Source organism: Augochlora pura, chromosome 4 (genome assembly GCF_028453695.1).
Source record: "Augochlora pura isolate Apur16 chromosome 4, APUR_v2.2.1, whole genome shotgun sequence".
NCBI classification, from domain to species: Eukaryota; Metazoa; Arthropoda; class Insecta; order Hymenoptera; family Halictidae; genus Augochlora; species Augochlora pura.
In genome coordinates this window covers 4,816,394-4,839,173 of record NC_135775.1, presented here as the reverse complement: position 1 = coordinate 4,839,173, position 22,780 = coordinate 4,816,394, and the positions used below count along the sequence as shown (strand labels likewise).

Below are 22,780 nucleotides of genomic sequence, written 5' to 3'. Positions count from 1 at the left end.
GTGCGGGCCAATTGAAAATTTAAACAGTCTCGTTCAAGCTTCGAACAGCACTGCCGGGAACTGCTTTTCTTTAAAATATTCCCTGTGAAAACCAAACGACGGCAATTTAAACGAATCGCGCGAGCACACGAAATAAACAGGTGTATAATAACATGAAATAATAAATAATGGATTAATTTATTGTTATAACTATTAACACAGTTTTGTAGAGCAGAAACAGCTCTATCGAATGAATGAATATTATACACTTTGTCAAACAGCAACAAATCGTTGTAAAATAAAAGAAAATAGAAAAAAGCTATAAACTTATTCCCCAACCCAATAGTTACAGTTTCAACAAATTCTTCAATCCAAGCACTGGCGATATCTATAAAAATGATTTTTGAACGCGTTACAACAATTTCAATGGCGTCGCGGAGTCGTCACTCGAGCGCAAAGGGTTAAATTCCGTGATTTTCGGGGCGCGCGCGCGCGACTTAGCATTCCGACTGCAAAAATGTTGTTCCGCTGCCGCGTATCAATCCTATCGGCGAGACGGATTGATCTCGTCTCGGGCCGCACGCGCGTAACGGTGGAAAAGGTTACGTTTCACTTGACATGCGATGGTTACGGATGCCAGTAATTTCAATCTCGAGGGCCGCCCCGTTGCCGGAACCTTATCCAGCAAATTCTTCCGTGAGCCGAGGGGTTTCCGGAGCGCGATGAAAAGTGGTTTAACATTTAACAATCCGCCGAGATCGATCCCCGATTCCGCGCGGAGGACGGGGGGAAAGAAGGGGGAGAGAGAGAGAGAGAATCGGAAGGCGCATAATCTTTCCGAGAATTCATTTGGGAAGTCAATTTAGACGTAACCGGTTCCTTCGGTATAATACAGTCCCGCGGCCGTTGAATTAGGATCACTCGACGCTTCCGATATGTTTCATCTCTCGCTCTCACAATTTTCTTAAAGGTCCCCAAACTTCTGTTATTGAATTCTGCCGACTGCAAACTACCGACGTCGCGCACTTATGAGAGTCCACTTCGTTTTATTTTCAACTAAAGGAATAAACTTTCGTCGAATTACTGCTTGCTTAAAACTGCTGCGAGTATAAGAATCTGTATTAATATTAATCTGATTTTATAGAAAATTCTTTTGTTTTTTAACACGTTAAAAATATATGAGTGACACTATGATAAATATTGAAGATTAATTTTTATTTTAATATATTTGAACAATTTGAATTTTACTAGAATTTTTCAGATGCGAAAAAATTCTATTACCAACCCCTATGATAAATATTAACTTTCTAGTTTCGCTTTAATTAATTAAATTGCTTTAACTGTGTGGAGATTTTAGTGGTCGATTAAAGTTTGGTATAGAGAGAGCTTGGAAAAATTTATTTAAATTATTTATTTTAAATTATAAATTAATATTTATTATACGAAATAAAAATTCTCTACGTCGATTGTAACTACTAGAGATTGAATAATCACTTGTTTTCGTTTTTACCGTTTTTAGTAACTTGAGAATAATCTAAGAGTATTGTTAAATTCATCTCCTGCATTTACAGCAATTTTGCCACAAATGCATAAAATATTCAATCTAGATGAAATCTACAATTTTCTTATTATCACGAAAAAGTTCGAACGACATTTTTGAAACGTTCTACGGAAGGATTTATTTTCACGGAAGACACTGGCTTTACTATAACACTTCTATCGAAGAAGACACTGAAAAGGGGTTTGTCTAAGCCTGCGCCAGCTCAGACATCGCCGCGTTTTCCAGCGGCGTTCTTTTTTGCTAAAGACACAATTCAGTTTTGCACTCACTGTCGCCAACACTTGGTACACCGATGGAATTATGCGGAAAAGGCGAAGTATCCGTTTCTGTCCCCCCGGTATCTATATATATATATCATTCGCTGACGGTCGTCGGTAACATAATTTCTATCGGTGAACTAAATTAATATCAGGAACCAAAGAGTGGTGATAAATTTCCTCTTCAGGGTGAGGTTTTCCGTGAATCTTTCAGGAATATTACCGGACGACGGGGGGTTAGTAGGGGCGGGAATCATCGAGACGAGATTCTGAATATCGATTTGTAATTTGGCACACTGGCCTCAGTGACAGGTGGATATTTCATCGGCATCTGGGAGAGAAAGATATTAGCTCTGATCATGGCTGATTGCAGCGAACGTAAATTAGCCTGTTCACTTTTACGTCCGCGAATTACGGGGCGACGGGTTTTCGGGCGGAACCACGGAATCCCGAGACGGGGGGTTCCTCGTGGCGACCGGGGAAGGCAAGGACCAGATATTGACACTCGTTTACATCGAACTATCGTTACGCTCTGTCCGGGCCAGGCGAAATCGATTACCGTTCACTCCATTGGGCTCATCCAATGGTCATGTACGGAAAAAAAAAACGGTAGAAAAGAAACGGGCCGAAGGGGGGGATGGCAATAAATATTGTACCTACCAAAATCTATCATTTCGCTCAATTGATTTTTACGAGGCTAGGAATTCGCGACGCTATCGAGATTAATCGACGTCTACAATTAACCGTGAGTTATTTCGAACACGGGCGGGAACGTTCTTCGAAACTGACAGCCTTTTTTTCTTCTCTCTCCTCTCCTCTCTCCTCTCCTATGAAATCGCGACGCTTACGAGAGCTATGCAAATATTGGTTTTTTACATTTTTTCGAACGCTTTTGTTGTCGCACCGTTCAATGTGGGCGAAGCTAGGGACATAGACAAATGGCTCAACAAATTTATAAAACGGATCTACCGTTTGCCGAAGCTTTCGTTGACACAAATTTTATTTTTAACGCGGAATGAAATGTCATCGAGAGAGAGAGAGGCGAGTCGAAACTTTTAGATTTTATTAGTTTTCTGTTTTCCCGTGTGACTTTTTAATTATAAGGAGCCTCTGATATTTGGAAAATGCTAAATACGAAGAGTTATAGTAGAGTATGAAAATGTTTAAATGAAATCTTATTATATCTCTAAGCGAGCACAGAATCATAAATAAATCAGTTCGATGAGCAGTGAAACTAACTCACTTAAATTCATAATTACAACAGAAAAGTAAATTAATATAAACGTACATATAATATCTATAAACATTAATAGATTCACTGATACATTTTTAACTTGACCATTAGTGAAATTGTCGTAAGTAATAAGAAACGAATGAATTTATTTTCGTCAGCTTTTGAAGTCAACTACCCTGGTATGCATCGGTAGAAATAACGTAGACAGTAGATATCATGTTAAATCACTAAATATATATCATGTTAAATCACTAAATATACATCATGTTAAATCACTAAATATACATCATGTTAAATCACTAAACATATACCACGTTAAATTACTAAATCAGTGACCAATAGCTGCGTCAAACCGCACTCCCTCGATTCGCTTTAAAGTCTCGCGTCCCTTTAATCCACTTTTCCCTGTTCATTTCGCCGGATGATGAAATAAGTTTCGAGCAGCCGTTCGCATCAGCTAAAAATTTATCAACGTCAGTTTTTCGCCATGGGGGAGGGAGACGGGGAGACGGGGGGGGGGCGGCATGATGGCCGTGATTCTCGCGCCGCGATAAAATTCCGAAATTTCCATTCACTCGCGGCAAGACGACGGGCGTCGCGCCGCATTTTCGCCGGCGTCGGTAGTCGCGCCATTGTATCGAGTCAATGGACCATCCATCTAGCGCAGTTACCGATTTACCAAATTGCAAATCGATACGGGGCGCATTCCACGGCGCCCCCCCCCCCCCCCCCCCCGCGCGTAATATACCTGACCACTGTCCCGATAGCCCGGGCGTATACAAAATGATCTTTAAAGGCATATTCAATATTGACCCCCGGCGTCGTCGCGACGTCTCGACACCGGCTAAGATTACGACCGTCTACCCCCTCCCCCCACCTTCCCCCTTCCCAACCCGCCCGCGACGGGCTCGTACTTCTCGCGGCTCTCCTATCTTTACAACCCCTTGCAAAATATATATATATATATTTCTGCGGACGTAGCGCCGGGGTTTGGAGCCGGCCGACCGTAAAACAGGATTTTTCACTTTATAGAATGTAAATTAAGTGATCCTTCTTTATAAACCATGATTCGCTGTCGCTGAAACCTCGCCAGCCCCATAGAATTTCGTGAAATACACGCGGGATCGCGGGAACACGTTGTCGTTCGACGAACTTTTGCTAATATTTGAATCAGCCGATGGATAACGTTGTTCGATAAAACGGAATCTGAAACGGTTTTCGACTGCTTTCCGGAAACACGGAACTCGCGCGAGGCCGTTCAATAGAAAACGTCGGTTATCGGTAAGATTAAAAATATCGTTGAATATTCAAAACTAAAACCCGATTGCTCGCCGAAACGGCGGAACGGCTCGCATATTTCGCGAGCTGGGGGCGAATTGAATTATTCGTGTACACGGGACATAGTTAGTCATAGTTGCCAATTAAAGTGGCAAAATTGCACGGGAAATGTTCCCCCGGCGGCTACAAATCCTAGCGGCAACTTTTACTATCGATTGCCAATAAATTGCGCACTTGTTACTAACTGTAATTGAAAATGTCACTAAGGCAATAAGTCCTTAATTCTATATTATTAATTCAGACCGCGCGCGCGCGCGCGAGCGCGTAATATACTCGCGTAGGGGAAATCCAAAGCCGGCCGATTCTCTTTGCGTTCGCGCGAGCGCTACTCGAACGTTCGAGAATGTTTTCGACGCGCTCGATGAGCCAAAATTACAGCTTATAATTTATTCGCGTCGCGACAAAAATTCTACCAAAAACTACAACGTTGAAGCTCGCGTGATTATTGATGCCGGGGAGCACAAGCGCGTAAAACTTTGAATAAAACGAAAGCTGTCGGGGCCCGATCGTTGAAATTAATTCGCGAATACTGATCTGGCCGTCGCGCGCAATGCTCGTTTATAACCATCGTTCCGTAACTCGAAAATCGAAAATTTCCAAACCGCCGCTGTCGGCGTTCCGCGCGCGTTCTACCCCCTCCCGTCGCGCTGTATTAAAAACGAAATTTGTTCATTTTACAAGCTTTTCGTAAATTCCGCGATTTTGCGAACGGCGAGCGAGTGTCGGCGTAAATAATTAGAAAGCCGCGCGCAACGCGGACACCGCAGTCGATCAAGTGCGATTCGACGTCGCTCGCAAGGAAATAACGCGGAATTACCGGGCAAAAATATATACTCCAGCTGATTCGATGTTATCACTCGCGATTAATCACCTCAGATTTATAGAAATTAATTTTGCCGGCGGGATCCGTCGACGCGATTTTAGAGGATCGTTACGCGGCAGTGCGTATTTTAAACTGCATCCGGCGAATTCTTAAAGGATAGAACGGGCACCTCTCGCTTTTGTTAAATAAATCCGTCGGTCGAATATATCCGCGAAGCACCGTGGATTCTTCGAGTTGAAAATTAGTCGGCTGCGTGATTCGCGAAGATTCGTTTGAAGCGCGCGGTGGCCGTGGACACGGGAACTTCCACGCGCGCGCGCCCGCGCGTTTACGGATTCTCTGTTCAATTAATTTTAAGCAAGTTGTCTCCTAAAACGTCGCCGGGAGAAAAGGAAGTAGGTGACGGCTCGGGGATCCAAGAAAAGCGGACAGGAAGGTGGGGGAACTTCTAAAGAATGGTCCTTTCCACTTTCTCATTTTCCTTTTTCCATAAGAACAAACAGCTCCTCGCCTCTGGTCTATCCCACGTCGGTTTCTGTATCCGCACTCCTTGTTCTTCCACCATCCCCCCGGTCTATATTTCCGCCATCTTTCCGAAACTGCGAACGACTGGAGCGGAATATCCTTTCACATAATTAAACAGGTTCGCTGCGCGCCGCTGTCTCCGGCAATTTTCAGACACCACCACTTTCCAGATCGGGATTTACATTCGGCGTTTGTTTCCGCGAAGCTACGAACACTATTGTACCGTTAACGCTGGCCGACGCTGCACTTCGAACGGATTTGCGACCGTTTTCTCGAGATATATTCGGGCACGTTAAATATTATCGGGCGTCTTTGTTTCGAGCAAATGTTTGACTGAAATAATTATCGGAACGAGTTGCTTTTAGTCGGATATTTTGTTCCAGTTATTCGTCGTAAATTATTCCATTTATTTGAATAATTCTTTAGTCGGGTCATTTTTTATTTAAATGAATTTTTATTCGAACAATTCGAAAATTCTTTGTTTCAATAATTTTTTGTTTGGATAATTGGAAAAAGTAGTACGAAATAAATATATTGATAAAGAATGAAGAGACACAAATTTCGAGTCTTTAAAAAATGTACCCTCTTCTAAATCAATCTTTTGACGCTATTCAAATAAAAATCAAATCCAATTTAAAGTTATTCGGAAATATCTGAATTTTATTCTGCGCTTATAACAATGAACTTAAAATACTTTTTTAGCAGTGAAAATATAAAATTGATTTGCAAAATGATGTATTTAACTTTAAAGCAGATAAATAGGTCCTTCTAAAGGATGAGTTCATTTTAACAACTGTAAATATGATCTGCAAAAGGGTTAAATTACCAGTTTAATTTTCCTCGACCAAACTGCTTAAAAATTACATATCTTCTAAATTTGAGCAACATATTAAGACACGTACTGTTCCTCTAATTTATCATGATCCACTCACTGATCAAATTATTCTAAAATGAAATTGTTGCAAAATGAAATTGTCAGACGAAGTCAATTTTCGCGCTCGCGCTGGATAGTTACAAAGATTAATATTTTATATATTATTCACGGGCCGAATTTCCCTCGTCACGTCGCATTCCCGGCATATAAATTCCATTGTTTGTTTACGTTATAACGTGGACACATTGTTCTTAACGCGTTCATTTGTTTCGCCATGTTTTATGAAACGGGACTCGAACGTGTCGGTGCACGGGGGGCGCAAGTGCCCGTCACAGAGCGCACTGTAATTAATAGACCGTACAATGTATCGCGTTATTTATTCAATAAGAGCGGAATTAACTCGCGCGACGATCGAACGAGACTACCGTCGCCGACGATTAAAGTACCATTTTAATACGAGATCACCGGCATAACCGGGACGATTCACTCTTCCGTAAATATTGATCGCGGTCTCGTCACGACGAGCCACGCGAAAGATAAGAACAAATTGTTCGCCGGTTGTTTGTCCTTCGACTACGCTGCGCGAAATTCATTGGACCGCCTGTACGCTAGCCCGACAAAAAGATTAATTAATTCCGTCCGACACCCGTCACGGTAATCCCATCTCTTCCCCCTCTCTTCGAATATCGATCATTAATTTATGCTTCCGGATGAAAATCTTGACTCTCTCCTCGCCCTCTGAAATTCGACCTTCTCGGACGGTCCATATTTGACAAAAAAATAAATTAATTCTCCTGCAGTAAATTAGAAAATTGCCCGTTGAAATCGCGCAACCCGGGCCGACGAAGATTAATGGTCAGAAACGTCTACTACAGAAGATTAGTGTTCCCTCCCCGCTCTCCGGTCGGAATGGATGGTTTTCAAAAAGTAAGCCGACGAAAAGAAAAGAGAGAAAAAAAGGAAGGGGTCTCCGATCGAGAATTTCGATCGCGCCATGAATTTTAATGAAAGTAACGTTAACGTCGATACATTTATCGGGGATATTACGAGCGTCCTACGGCCGAGCTCGCGCCTCGATCCGCCGGAAGAAATGCTCGAGCAATTAATCATCGCGGAGAAGATTGTAGGAAGAGAGCTCGTCTCCGCCGATGGATTAGTTTATCAAACCTGTAACGAACTCTTATAGGCTCCTTCCTCCCGCCCTCGGAAAAGTTAAGAACTGCCGAGCGGCTTTCGCGCCGGTGCCGGTAAGCCGGGGCAGGCCCGGCGTGCGGTTTCGCCGGTCTGTTCGCGATATTATAATTGCAGATACCAATTTGGAATTTTTTTCAGCGGCTCGCCGGTAATTGCCGGTGGTGTCCGACGTCGGAAGTGGATATTCGCGCACGCCGCTAATAGCGCACGAAACATCAAGATAAAACGCAGACTCGCGCGGCGAAATTTCCAATTACATCTCCGCGTAGAAGCTTCGCGCCATTTGCGCGCCGAACGATAAGCCCCGGACCTTTTTCGACCCCTGTTCGTTTGACTCCGAGTCCCGCGTGTTCCCGTGGATAAAAAAAAAAAAGGGTATCATTTCTCGATAGAATAACGGGAACAAATGCAAAAATTGTGTAGCTCGCGTTGTTCTATGCAGCTTCACGGTTTCGGGGGGAAAAAAGCATGTTTTGTTGTAATACGCCCGCCCGACTGTCACTTGTTACAAATTTTGTTCATGCGCGCGTTTGCTTCAACGTCGCGTATGGTTCAATTTGATACACGCGACACGCGTGTAGCCAACGTTGTCGCTGTAATTTTCAGGTGGACCGTGTATGTTGTTCGGCGCGCGGAGTTGTCCGGGTGTTAATAAATAATCAGAACTAATGTTTAAAGTCGACGGTAGCGTTGATTTTTAAAGGGGTTGCGCGATTGAGATTATAAAGGATGAGCAACAGGGCAGGATTTTGAATGCTGTTTTGGTTCGCTGCGCGAGAGTGTAACTTATTAGACGATAAAGTCGGAGGAGATAACAATGCACCTACTAATAAGTGTTGCCTCCACTTTCGAGAGAGAGAGAGAGCAGCTAGGGCCCTTCAGCGTACACCGCTGCGAAAATTATTCCTTGTTAGCGGGCTCGGCGAATTAGAAGGAAAATCTAGCTTACAAGACTGCGTTACAGCCTCTGTCGTTGACAGATTTGTTCGCGATGAAATTCAAGAATACGAATAAAACATTATACATTAAAAATTGGTTGAACCTCGAACTCCACTTGAACTTCAATTTTCTAGCAATCGGTTTAACCCCTTAAATTACGACCTTTCACGTTGCATTAATTAGTATTTATTTGTTCTTAATATTGCTATTAATAGTTCTATTGTCCTTATTTATTTCCGTTTCTAAATTATGATAACCAAAGAATTTAGTTCGATTTCGATTTACAAGAAATGAATAATATTCATATTTAATAGATCTCACATGGAATTTTTATCACGAGTCTAACTCGTTATTATAGTGCAAAAGATTAAAGAATTACGAGTCTGCAAATACCAATAACACAGATACAATAATTGATCTAAGAAAAACGATTCACAGCATAAAATATATATTAAAATTAATATAGCAAGTCTAACTGCATAGTGCACACTATAGCAGGTAACCTCAAAAACGGACCAAAAGATTATTTCACGCTTCGACTGCCACGCCATTTTGTTTTCACAATTTTAAAGTATCCTACTTGTGCTTGCGACTGAAAAGTATTGCTCTGGATATTATAGTTACTATAGTCGTCAGTTTTTAATTGGATTAAATTTACACGAACACAAGCCGTCGGATTCGGAAATAGATGCGTTCGTTGATAAATAGAGCTAACTTATTCAAATCAACAATTACGGAACAGAACTTGTGTCACAGTGTGACAGGAATTAATTGGAATTTGTCGGCCGCACCGCGTGGACACGTGGAACTTTATTTAACGAAACTGATACGAACTAAGCTACATAATTAAAATCTGAAAAAGTAACAAGCGCGAGATACGCGGTGTCGAACTAGTAGAACGTCGCTCCGGTGAATAATTAATTATCCATTGAATAATTGATGAACCGAAGATCGCGTAAAACGTGTCGCACGATTAATATCGAGGACACGGTGTAACAGAGTAAAATAATATAAACAAATGTATAAATGAAATAGAAAAGTAATAGTATGTTTATCAATTTATTTATAATCTTTTTGTCTTGTGCACTTTTTACGAAATTGTCTTATTATATTACTCACTTCGAGTTTTTTGATTCGCACATAAACGAATTAAATAATTTTTAAGTAAAATAAAATAATGCTCCATTAATTTGTTTATAATTTCGACAATCTCGTACTGTGTTATTTTCAATATTTTTCACTTCATCATCACGATCACTTAATTTATCTTTCATTGCGTTTCTTAGTAGTATCACTTCTTTCATTAATATTTCTGATTAGAACACAGAAAGCTTTCCCCCCCGTCGGTCAAGTAAATTATTATTACCAGTTACAATTTATCGATAGCCGTGTGACGCGGATCGCGCGGCGCATTAAAACCGAAAGCAAATTGCGGAAAGTGGAAAGGGAGCGGCCGCGATCCTCAAGTGGGAAGGAGCTTCTATTATCTGAATCCAATCTCAATCAAATTATCGGAACATTACTATCCGGCTAACGGAGGCTGGCTGTGTACCGGGCCTCGCAACCCTATTACTTACCTTTATTAAGAACAAAACGCGTATAAGAACATCATTATCTGCTAACTAGCACTTTGATTTCCCCTCGACGGGCTTAACAGCGGCGGACCGTTATCGCGGTAATTATTTGAACTCTTTCGACTGCCGAGGGCCCTCGATCCGCGGAGGGTTCTCCCGTATCCGCTGCGGGTCGCGCGGAGCCGAAAGTTTCGTGCCGCGTCCCACCCGCACCCGCGCCGAGTCAATTGAATTTATGATGTAAAAACAACATCGCCGGGGTCCTCCTTAACGATTCGTTTGTGCCCGGCGCGCCGGAGGATTCACTTTGACGCGACAAATCACTTGTCTCGGTTCCGGGAGTACCACCGCGAGGCATTTTATCAAAAGTTTAATGCAAACGGTAACTTTCTTCGTTATTCTCTTCCTTCCGTCAACATTATTCTCGTATAATGAGGACCGCGGGAGTATAATTTTACGGCGGACACGCTCTTATCGCCCGGGACTGTTCGCGATGAATCGAGGCAAACACAAACATCGCGGCCCCGGCCACGGCCGCCGTTACACGCCGGTGTAATTCGTCGTGTAACCGAGGAGAGAGCGGAGATCCTTCCTGCCTCGCGAGATAAACTCTGCGCCGGAACGAGAAATGAAGAATTTTTGCCAGGGACGCCCTTGCGTCTCGCGAAGAATAATTTCGGAGATCACTGACCGATAAATATTAAATTCCTCGAACGTGTTTCGACCCCGTTAGGGCTCGCGCGCGCCCGCGAGGTACGTTCAATCGGTGCACATTATCGTCGTACGTTGTCTTCATCACTGTATCACCGTTTACACTTAAATGATGTTGATGCTGCGTAAACGAACGCGGAACGCTTGCCAAATAGACACCGGTTACGCACGCACTGAAAACCATTTCGCTCGTGGCTATGGTTTAACCATTGCGCGAAAATATGTTAACACTTCGACTGTCATATTATCTCTACGTAGCTGATGATATTACTTTTTTCAAATTTTACAAATATTAATTAAACTGTTATTAAGGTTTGCGATTTTAATCCGATTTTAATGCGATTTTAATTCGATTGATTAAAGTACTTTAATGCAATACTTGCAGTACTTGGCGCGGAAGTCTAAGTGTTGAAACTTTTATTTTTGGAAATAAACTAAGAAAAAGTGCGCAAGATCGGAGTCACGATTGTCCAGAAAATACAGCGGATTGAAGCCAGTCCAGAAACATTGGACAATTTTTCTCGAGACTGAATCTGTCACTGATTCGAAGATTAAAGCTTCCTCTTTAAAAGCGGCTGCACGAAGCTCGACGCACGATTTTTGCGCGCCGCGTTATGGAAGAAAGATGAGGAGCAAGTTTACGGTACTCTAAAGTTTGTTTCGCTTGTTAACGCTAGACCTACCAGCTCTAAAAATGGCAGACGTGTGTTAGACTTGCTAGCGTTCTACTTGACAACTTGACATTTATGTTTGGTTTTAAGATAACTGAAATTATAACTACGAATTTTTATGTTTATCATTTTATTGTTCACTAAAACACTGTTTGAGAATGACCACCGGCTTGATATATCGTTTTAACACTTTGATGTATGTTGGTCACATACGACTTTGGGAAAAATTGAATTGCAATAATTAATTCTACATTGGCTTTTATAAGATTATATTATTAATCAAATTTATGTTAGCGGTGTTATTAGAAAGGTATGTTATAATTGCGCTATTAAAGAAATATCGTAATTGTGCTATTAAAGCTTTGGCTGTCACATGTGAGAGTTATTTGATATATAATTTTTTTAAATTAACTTTCACGCTGATCTATTATAAATTTTTAATCCTATTAAGATTCGTAAGTGGGGGAAATGTTGAAACTATAATTGATGTTATAGCATTGCTCTGCAATATAAATTCGATTTAATGAAATACTTCAATTTTATGCGATTTTTTACGTTTTTAACGTGGTCGTCACGCGTTGCTTAATTTTCAATTTTATTCGTCAAGGTTCGGTTTAAACAGCGATAATCTGCGATACGATATCATCGGCGCGAAATTCGAGCCGAAGCGATTTTTCATCGGCGCGTTAATAAGTTCTCGAATTCGGATCTGGACAGTCTCCCGGCGCTTGGGCGCGCACCTTTAACGCAGTTTGCAGGAACTCCAGCCCTAATCTTTTTCCGGCAATCAGTTCTTGTCCCTCTCGCGGACTGGCACGGCCAGATTTGCCTCGGACTTTCGCGATGTCTTAATAACGCCACGTCCGTACTCACGCTCGCGCCGCAAACGCGCGGCGACTTCGGGTCGGAAGAGGACTAGCCCCTGCACGTGGAACTCTCGGGGATCTCCGGTAGTAAAATACGCGGCTTAATTGCTTAATTTCTCACAACTAAGCCCCTCGCTCGGCGTCGAAGAACAAAGGCGGGCGCTCGCGCGCGCGCGCACACGCTTGCCCGTTACTTTGGCCTTCTTACTTTTATGCGCTATCAACGTTACTCGCCGCGTGACACTTTAATTATGCCAGCGTGTAAATCCAGCAAGAGTTAACCCTGGCCCGGTCCAATTGACGATTAACCTGGCCGTCGCGCTTCAATCTTTCTTTCGTTTCTTTTTTCTCCCCTCTCTCTCTCTCTCTCTCTCTCTCTCTCTCTCTCTCTCTCTCTCTGCCCTTGCCTACTCGTATCACCGCGCTCCCAGCGGGATTTTTAATAACAAGTTTCCGGCCGGAATGCTCCGAAAGGGTACCGCGAGCTTCAATATTTTTTCGCGCACGCTATTGCCGAAAAAAAGGCGCGCCGGACACCTCTCAGGTGACTTGATTCCGATTGCGAATTTATTTCTCTGCGTGGCGGACCGCTGTCGGCCGGGCCGGCCAGAGAAATGATTGAAAACGTACTCGTTCGAAAACGCGAAATCTCGACTTTTTTACACCTTCGTTTATTCACTTTTTTAATCATTGCCACGGTACAGTCGATGTTCAACTACTACCGTCGTCTACGCAAATACTACGCGCGCGGAATCGATGAATAATTTCGTCCGTGACCGAATCTGTCATGAATTTGGAGATCGATGCTCCCTTTCTGCAACGACGCTCTAAAATGCACGATTTTTACCGATTGTTTTACTCCGCTACCAACAGCAAAGTGTGCGCGATTTGTTTCTCAGCACCGTCGCATAAATCGACCAAAAACTCCTTTCACGTCACCGTAAAAAGGAAGCCCTAATCTTTACGATGGAATCACTTCCAGGAAGAGACTCTACAAATGATTTTCTCACGCGTGTGTGATCTTTTCACCGGTGTTCACTATATTCGCGAACGAGTCTCGAAAAAAATGCGCGAAATAAAATCGTGAAAAATCGTGGTAAATCGTGGATGATTCGAGCAAATGCCGTCGCGGCTAGCATAAGATCACGAAAAAACGCTGCGCAAGATTCGAACGCTGACAATTCGGCGCACGATAAATTGCATCTTTTGTAGAACGAAACAAAGGTCGCGCGTTACAGAATCGAAGTAGCCGCACCGTATCCGACGTCTTATTTGCCGGCACGGTACGATAAACGAGCGCCTGAACTTCCTGCGCGAGGAAACGCGTAATTGTTCCGATATATAATGCATACAGTGGACGGTAGACAGCTGTTAGACAGATACGCATCACCGTGTATTAAAGTATACCGGGGTTATTGATGCAACCCGTGATGCATGCGCGACGTTCGCTCTTCTGTGTCCGCCGGTTCACCGGCCAGGATGATTCCGTGCAAGTGCATTAGGCGATTTCTCTGCATTTATAGCGACGCGGTTATCGGCGGTGGCTAGGCGCCCGGGCTTTGATTATCCGCCATAAAACTTCAGATTTAAGTCAACCGTCCGCACGATAATGGATGGTTTTCTTGTGAGAAATGGCGGACAGCGCCGCGTCCTTATCGGTCGAACGTTCGACAGTAAATAACTATAATCTACGCTTTTTTTGTCTACGACATCGACGCGTCCCGTAATTCGTATCCTGATTAATACCGTTCCGTAGTTTATTACATTCTCGCTTATTTTCTCTTAAAATCATTTCGATATCGAAAATGGAATTTTCTCCTAGCCAGTTTAACCTCGTATGATTTTATCCGGTCGGAAACCGATTTCGCGTGATTCGTTGAAAAATTTGCAACCGATTAAAAAGTGGCAGAAGTTAAACATGCGAACGGCGGCGGTGGGCATTGATATCGCGCGACCATAAATAATTGAAGTTAAATCAGGATTGAATGACAGATGAAATCGGGATCCGTTCCTTTTCGCGGACGCGGCGAGCGCTTTTGAAAACCGGCGGGCCGGGTATTTGCCTGTAAACAGCCGGGGCACTAATTTGTCAAAAGATATTGAGAAAAATTCGTTGAAAGGGTCGCCGTATCGCTTTGCAAATCCACTGATTGATTTCGCTGATTATTGCCGATGGAGATACATGCTTTTTTGCAATTTCCCCGATTTAATTGAATTTATGGAATCAAATTGAACTGTCCTGGACAGCGTTTTAATCTGTACACGGTGCGAGCCGTACAGAATTATAACGTCCGACTGATAAATTGCGACGAACAATTCGTCCGTCGTCAAATCTGCTCTCTGCGCGAACGAAACGGAGAAGCGTCGACGGCGCGCGACGGTTTTCGGCACTGCCCGAAAAATTCTTCCTGCACTAACACTGGGCGTCGTTGTCGAATTTCCAGTCGATTCCCGAGAACGTTCGGCTCCGGTACGGTGCTGGGATAGCTTGGACGGAGTTTTTCGGAAACATATTCGAAACGATCGATAAACGTGTCGATAGAGAAATCGGTTGAGCAGCGACGGCGAGTACCACGATTCCTTGAGAAGCTATTTATTCGAATTGCCTTTCGTTTGAGGATTAAGATAAGGCTCGCGCGCGCGCGCGCGCCGTTCGTTGAATAAAACGCGTTTAAAACTAATTGACCTTTTAACTTCAATCCCGATAATACATCGGTTCCGTAATCCGCCGAGATCGAGGGAATCGGGGGAAACTTCAGGAGAGTATTTTGATTTTTATCGCTCACGGTACTTTGATTAAGAGCCACCAGATAAGAGGATTCCTTATCCAATCATTTGCCGACTGATTTTACCGGTAATAATATTCAACGTTGTAAGAACGGCATTGTATGCAATATTCGAAGAATTTTTCTTTAAATAATTTAATGCAACCATCTTGTTAAAGTTAACTGTTTATGTGGAGAATGTATCACTGTCAACGCCTCTCGATTTTATTGTATTTGAACAATTCATTTTTATAGAAAATTTTAAAAGAGGAAAGAATTTGTTTTAATCGCGAAGTGCAATTACAAAAATTCTATTTCAGAAATTTTAATTACCCTAACAAGAGAATATCTTCGCATTTAGAGAAATGGTTGTGTTACAAAAGACTCGATTTGTTAATAATATTAAATCGTTCACGAGACTGCAGTTCTTTTTAACGGAATCGAAAGGTCGAACTTCCGGCGATAAATATTGTGTTCGACGCTCCCCGAAACTAACTGTTAACGAAATGATTCAATGCGAACCTTAATTAAGTCGCCGGCGAGGAGAAACTTATAATCAGAAAAACTAATTTCATCTTTGAAATTCATTCCCGTGCCGAACCCGTATCACTCGAAGGTAAAAATCTGCTGAAATAAATTAAAAGTAACTTCTTTGGAGTTCCTCCTATAGAACGCCGGCCCCGGGATCGCAAAGATGGCGATCAAGCAATTCTACAACGTTCCAAGGGACCGTTTCTTTTGAGTCATTTAACAGTTCCCAACGGCTGTCACACTTGATAGAAAGAAAGTTTCGGTCTACTATTTACGACGTTCGAATTCGTTCCATTTTTCATTGGAACCGCGTCGCAATTCTCGCTGGCGCTTGTAAAAATTCATTTTTAAAAGACATCTTTTGATTTTAGTAGAGAATTAGTTTTTAAGAATGAAATGTAATTATTCGTCTTCTTGGATTAGTTTATAAATATTGAGGTTATTTTTATATTTTGTTTAAACCTACGAAGTTAGGATGTCATTCGGTAATGTTTAATAAAGTTAATATATCAATAATTTCTTTAACTATTCTGCGAATTTTATGCATAAATGAGTAAAATGAGTCGATTAAATGATATAAGTTGAATAACCTATAATATTTAATGATATTATTATTGACAGTTAAAAATGAATAATTTTATTCAAGTAAAACAGTAGATATTTAAAGAATTTGTAAACACTGTTATATTTCTATCAACTTGTTCAAATTATTAATTAGAAGACTGTATATGGTAGCAGTAACTTGCAACTATTGCAAGACAGTTCTTCGCATAAAAATCTGCAGTGAATTCGAACATACAGAAAGCAATGAAAAATTGTATTAAATAAAATAAATCTCTGCCTCGTTAACTATTTTTTAAAATAATTATTTTCGTATTATTACGCACATAGCAAAATCTCAAACTATATTATCCATTCTACCCCACATTCAAATTTCTGTATTTCTCAGCGAAATATATTATTAATATTTTAAAAATCCCCGTCCGCAAGGATGAAACATCTCCAGCAAAATTCCCAATACGATGTCGAAGCCTCCGTCTCATGGCTCCGCGTTGCACCGCGTTAATAGGTTCCCAGCAGACAGTATTAAAAAATCATTCGCCGAGGGTCCTGCAGCGTTTGATCTTCCCGCGGAACAATTACCGAAAGCGTGGAAACGATCGTGGCTCGAAAACGCGGGTCCCATCGCTATCGCCGCGATAATATTGATCCTTTTATACATTAAGGATCGAGGACGGCGTGTACGTGACCCGTTTCGCACAGGTTCCGGCTGCTCAGTATTTCCGCGGCGACCCGATCGTATAAAAACTATTCTAATCCTATTCCGCGGCGGTTCTGTTCGGCACAAAAGAACGAAATCGTGACGTCTCGCGCGAGCCCCGACGCAGAAACTTCTTTATTGTCCGCAATCGTCGCCTCGAGAAAGAGAGAGCGAGAGAGAGAGAGAGGATCCGCGTCAGGGCACGGTCATTTAAACGGGTGGATCGTTCGAACTTCTGCGAGCGCACACTGGCTTCGTCGAAACCGAATAATGCGCGACGGCGTTTCTCTCTTCTACCCGCCGCCGCCTTTTTTTTCCCTACCCCTTTCCGACGATTTCCCCGATACTTTATCCGCGGAAGTTGCGCGGCTTAAGCGCGAAACACGGGCACCGGGAGCCCGATTTCTCGACAGCGATTCGCCGCGGCGCTCTCGAGAAATCGAGCACTCTCCGGGAAGACGGATGGCCTTTCCTCGGTTCGCTCGGATCGGACCCGGTCGTCGACGTCGCCGCGGCGAGAAGTGACCGACGAAACCCCGGGACAAGGGTCTGAACGAGCAGCCCTCCTAGATTGCCGATCCACCGGATTCCGTCGACGAGGCCGGCCGGTTCGATCGCGCGAAATATTCGTTCCAGCTTGCGGAAGAGTGGTCGCCGACGAGCGCGTCGCTTCGACGGGACGATCGGCCCTCACCCGACACGGCCCCGCCGTCGAATAAATCCGTCGAGTGCCGTGCTCGACGGTTGTTCTCGTCCGCAAACGGATCCCGCGCGAGCCCTCGGCCGAACCGATCGGCGGCATCGATTCCGCGACGGAATCGAAATTCCGATACACCCCTTCTTTCCGTCCCGAATCGACGTTCCAATCGCCGTGTTCTCGCACTTCGGAAATCTCATTAACGATCGCCGACATCCTTGATCGCGGCTGACGGTTCACGCCGCCGGCGATACGCGGTCGATCGGAATTTTTCGCAGCACTTTTTCGGACATGAGAAATCGCCGGGAGCGCGCGCGGGGCGCACTGTAACCGCTACCGTTTGATGCCAGCGGTGATTTATCGGCGCTGGTAACCGCTCCGGGGGCATAAACGCCACCCTAAAAACGGCATTAAGGCTCGCGTAGCGCTTCGTATGGAGCAAGATTGCCAGCAATCCTCTCGATCGTGCACCATCGCGAGGGAACTCGCGATATCCCGAAATCCTCTCGAGATACACTCGCGCGCGGGGCCGGGTTGCCGCGGCTCCCGTTTTCAATGGTAAAAATGAGAATGAAGAGATATCATCATCGTGATCACTGTGCGGTGTATAATCCTGTGTGCGCACGAGGCTCCTTACCGGTCACGAAAACGGCGAGGACGATGAAAAGCGGTGCGGAGAGGGTCGGACGCGCTTCCCGATAGCTTGCGACACTTCTCATGTTGGTCTCCGCGGTTTCTTGTTGCCGTAATTACACACTCATACACGCGGGTCCGGCCACGGATCACAGCTCCGCGTTCATATTAAGAGGACGATCCGGTCCCGCTCGGTCGTCGCACCTGCTCGTCGATCCATTCACCAGTCAACGGGGGGGATGACAGCGATAAAGAAAAAAAAAAGAGGAAAACACTTCACTTTGAATCGGTCCCAGTTTTCTCGTGCCCCCCGGGGTCGAGAATCCTTTCGGCAACGGGGGTGCGTGCGTGGTTTGCGTGTACGGAAGAACGAGTGAAAAAAACGCGAGAGAGGGAGACGGAATGAAAAAGAGAGAGATAGAAAGAGAAAGAGAAAGAGAGACAGCTCCGAGGGGATACCGCGCGCTCGCCTTCGCGGTTCGCGCACCAGAGAGAAAATTAAGGGGAGCGAAAAAAAAAAAGATGAAGATAAAAATTCGATCCGACGATCTCCCTCTCGTCGGCGATGGCGCGCTGCGCGTCTCAGGACGACGTGACGACAAAGAGCTCTTCCGGTCGACGTACAAGCGGCTACTGAGGCTCCCGCCGCAAGCACGGAGAGCTTCCAGTGCGTCGACTCGGTCGTGCAACCCGAAAGCTCGCTTCTCCCTGCCCCTCTGCCTCCCCTCGGGCCCTCGCCCGCGCGCGCCCTCCCACGCCTCCTCCTCCTCCTCCCCCCCCCCCCCGTCCCCCCCCCCCCCCCCCTCCCGCCCTCCGCCTGCCTCCCTCCCTCCCTCCTGCCACCACCACCCCCACCCCCTCTCCCTGTCGCCTCGTTCTCTTCTTCATCCCCTCTTCCGCCCCCTTCGTTTCGCCCCCTCGGCCATTTTAGCGTCGTCGTCGCGATCAGCCGCCCCAGTGCGGGCTGCGCGCGCGAGAGAGAGCTTTTGCGTCCTAAAGCTGGGATAGCACTCGGGGAAGGGGTGATTGATTGGCGCTGAAACTTCGCGACTGATTGAATCTTTTTTACGTTTCAATATCGGTATCCTCGAGTGGGATGTATGCCACGCTGAAACAGAGTGGCCGGATTCGACTGTACACGGGCATTAAAGCTTCTAACGGTGATAGGGGGGCACGACGCCGCCGTCCGCCGCTGCACACACCCCCCCCCCCCCCCTCCCCCGGCCCTGGGGGGCCCCCCCCCCCCCCCCCCCCCCTGCCCCCCCCCCCCCCCCCCTCCCCTCCGGGCCTCTTCTTGGACCCACCCGTCCTCCTGCCCCGCGAACACCCGAGCCCTCCTCGCTTCTCCGTTCGTTCATCCTTGACCACAATGGGGGCTAAGTTCCGCGAGGATTACGCCGGATCGTTTTGATGCTCTTTCTTGAATTTGTAGGGTCGTCGACGGGCACAATGCTGTCTGATACCCACTGTATAATTATTTCGCCGACGGTTTCGACGGTGGACGCGGACGAGGGTGACGACTGGTTTATGATTTATGGGCTCCCACTCGTGTTAAGTTTTATGGTCCGTTCCGGATTCCGGCGATCGCCCCATAGAAGTTGCTTGGCTGCTGCTCTACCCTCTGCGTAATCTTTTCTACACTGCTCCACGGCAGCGACCTAGGGGTGTATTCTTATTCTTCTATGATTCGTCTTCGGCGAGACTTTTAAGGGTGTTGCCTGTGAAACTTTCGCGTTTGCGATCTTTTGACTATGTGCCGGGAATCAATTGACGCTTTGCACCCTCTGTGGCGGTATTCAGAAGCTTCTGCGTAGATAATAGCGGCAATATGTTTATATGCATTGGATTGAGGAAATAAATTCGCAATGTTTCTTTATCTTCGCAGAGAGAAATATTCTGAGGGGTTGATATTCTTAGTGCTAAGGGTTGATGATTTTTTAGTAGCTAATAAGAAATATAAGGTAGGTTTTATTTAAATTTTTTACAATTTTTATAATAACGTCTGCCTGAATAGAAATATAGATTAAACAAATTTTTGATAGAACAGTTTTGTGATTTTAGTAATTATGAACTAGAAAATGTGAGACTTGTCATTTGACCATTTTAGAATCAATAGCGACAGCATTATGATCATTAAACATGGTTTAATAATTTATTTTGGAGTGAACAATATAGTAAATTATTATACTATAATTATTGAACAGATCATTAATAATAAGTAATTAATAAATTGCTTCACATTCTCAAGAATAGGACTGCTAATTAATTCAGTAAAATACTCAATTCATTAATAACCAGAAAACAAGCAGAAATTGTTCTATGTAAAAACAATTGTCAACGCAGAAATGAAATGTCAATCGCATTCTACTCTATTTTATTGCAAACTGTGTTCTAAATCACCATCCAAAACACAATTATATTATTAAATGGATGCTATATTATTTCGACATTGTTACCTTCCAAAAATAATTATATTATTAAATGGACGCTATAATATTCCAATGTTACAACTATTGCATTCTCGAAGCTTATTCCCTTCCTGCAACCGGTGCTCCCGGTGACAAAAGTCGCACGGAAAACCGGCGTGAAAGAATAATATTTCATTCGGCCCGTTTTTTTAATCTCCGCCGTACAGTATCTTCGCCAAGTGGTTTACAAAAATCCTCGGCATTAACGGCGCTATAGTCGGGAGAAACGCGCAACGGTGCAACGGCACTAAAAAAGCGACAAGTTGGGGGTAAAATAACCGTGTAATTTCTCCGTGAATATCATTTCTTTTACGACTGGAGCAGCGTTTAGAGCGGCGCAGTTAACAATGTTTCCTACGACACATTGTACATAGAAATTGCGTAGACGCGGTGACTTTTAATTTAAATTGCGCGTGCATTAATTTAGAAGTTCTCAGGCGTGTTCACTTGCAGTTAAGAAAAACACGCGGCTTATTTGTTTGAAATTCGTGGAAAATGTGTGCAATGTACTGGTCGACAAATTTGGCAGATTATTTTTACGTAGACTATTGTTTTTCTATATTTTATAATGGACAAAAATGGTCTTTGAAGCGGAGCGTTCCCAGATTATCCTCGAACCCGTGCGACACGACATTTCGCTATAGGTCAATGTTGACAATAGCAGACTCCGCAAGCTCGTGGGCTTTCTCTCCCACTTCGACACGGTTTATTCATCCACTTTGTCTGCAGATGTTCCTTTGGTCTGTCATTAGATACTGCGTTATCTCCGCACGCTTTATACATCCACAATATGTAGGCGACACTCCGGGAGGCAAGCCCTCGTAAGAAGCTCTGTGCGTGGAGGACATGTCTATAGGCCATTATGCTTAACATAACCTCCGCCGCTCTTGCCGTGATATTAACACTTTGCCGGCGACGGTTTTATTGAATGTTATAAATATTTCCTACCGAGAACTGCGCCGCGTGTCTCAATCTTGGGTACCGGCAGCGATAAGAAACTACGTTGATTGTTTCATCAATTTAATATAAATAATTATAACACGATTCATTTACAGCAGGTGTTATGTAATATTTTTGTTTTTTATTTTCTTTTACAACGTATGCCTTTATATTTTACTTTGTAACTTGTGTCTTTGTATTTTACTTTATCTATAACTAATGGAAATTGATACCGTTTACAATAAATAAATATTTTTAATAATATACACTTTTTCTAGAACGGATTTATGTAATTATGATAAATGTAATATTTCTAATTTTAAATATATCATAGTTGGGATAAATAAAAGCATTTGTTGATTTAAAAAATATTGTTAAGTTATAGATAATTCATTAGAAACTATTTTACTTATATCTTATCTATCTTACTTGTATTATTGAATTAAATAAAATATAGTGTAATTATTGCAGAGAATTTTTAAACCGTATTTTGTATTTACAGATTCGAGATTAATAAAGAACTTTAATAAATTAATCTTGAACTGCGAGTCAGGACAACTTTGGCATGGTTCATTCACTGGAACAGCATCATTAAGTTAATAAATCAGCGGCATTGGTATAGAAAAGGCAACTTGGGAAGCCTGATCCCAATTTCGTGGAGTTCCGTTAAGACCTCTGATTAAGAGATAGTCCAAGTCTAGATTTATGGGTCCTCAATTATTAGAGGAACGGCTATATCGTTCGTAGAGCCTTTGTCTACCGAACAAATTCATTCGGGCGTTAATAAACGATTAAACGTTTGCCGTGATGTTAACTGTGAATTTTATTAAAACGGGGCGAATTCGAGTGTCGTAGACCAAACGGCTCGCTCGCGGCCCATGCAACTGGTCCAACACTCGTCCTATTCGTCATCTAATAATCACATACGACGTCTAATATC

The 22,780-nt window shown here is 43.6% G+C and overlaps 1 protein-coding gene across 1 annotated transcript in view; it reads right to left on the bottom strand.

Moving 5' to 3' along the window:
* LOC144468832 (uncharacterized) overlaps positions 1-19,041 on the bottom strand; it is a 64,370-nt gene extending 45,329 nt beyond the window's left edge. The window contains exon 1 of the mRNA XM_078178588.1: positions 18,438-19,041. Coding sequence (XP_078034714.1) covers positions 18,438-18,519 — 82 coding nt within the window. The 5' untranslated portion in view covers positions 18,520-19,041. The remainder of the gene's footprint in view (positions 1-18,437) is intronic.
* Positions 19,042-22,780: the final 3,739 nt, after the last annotated feature.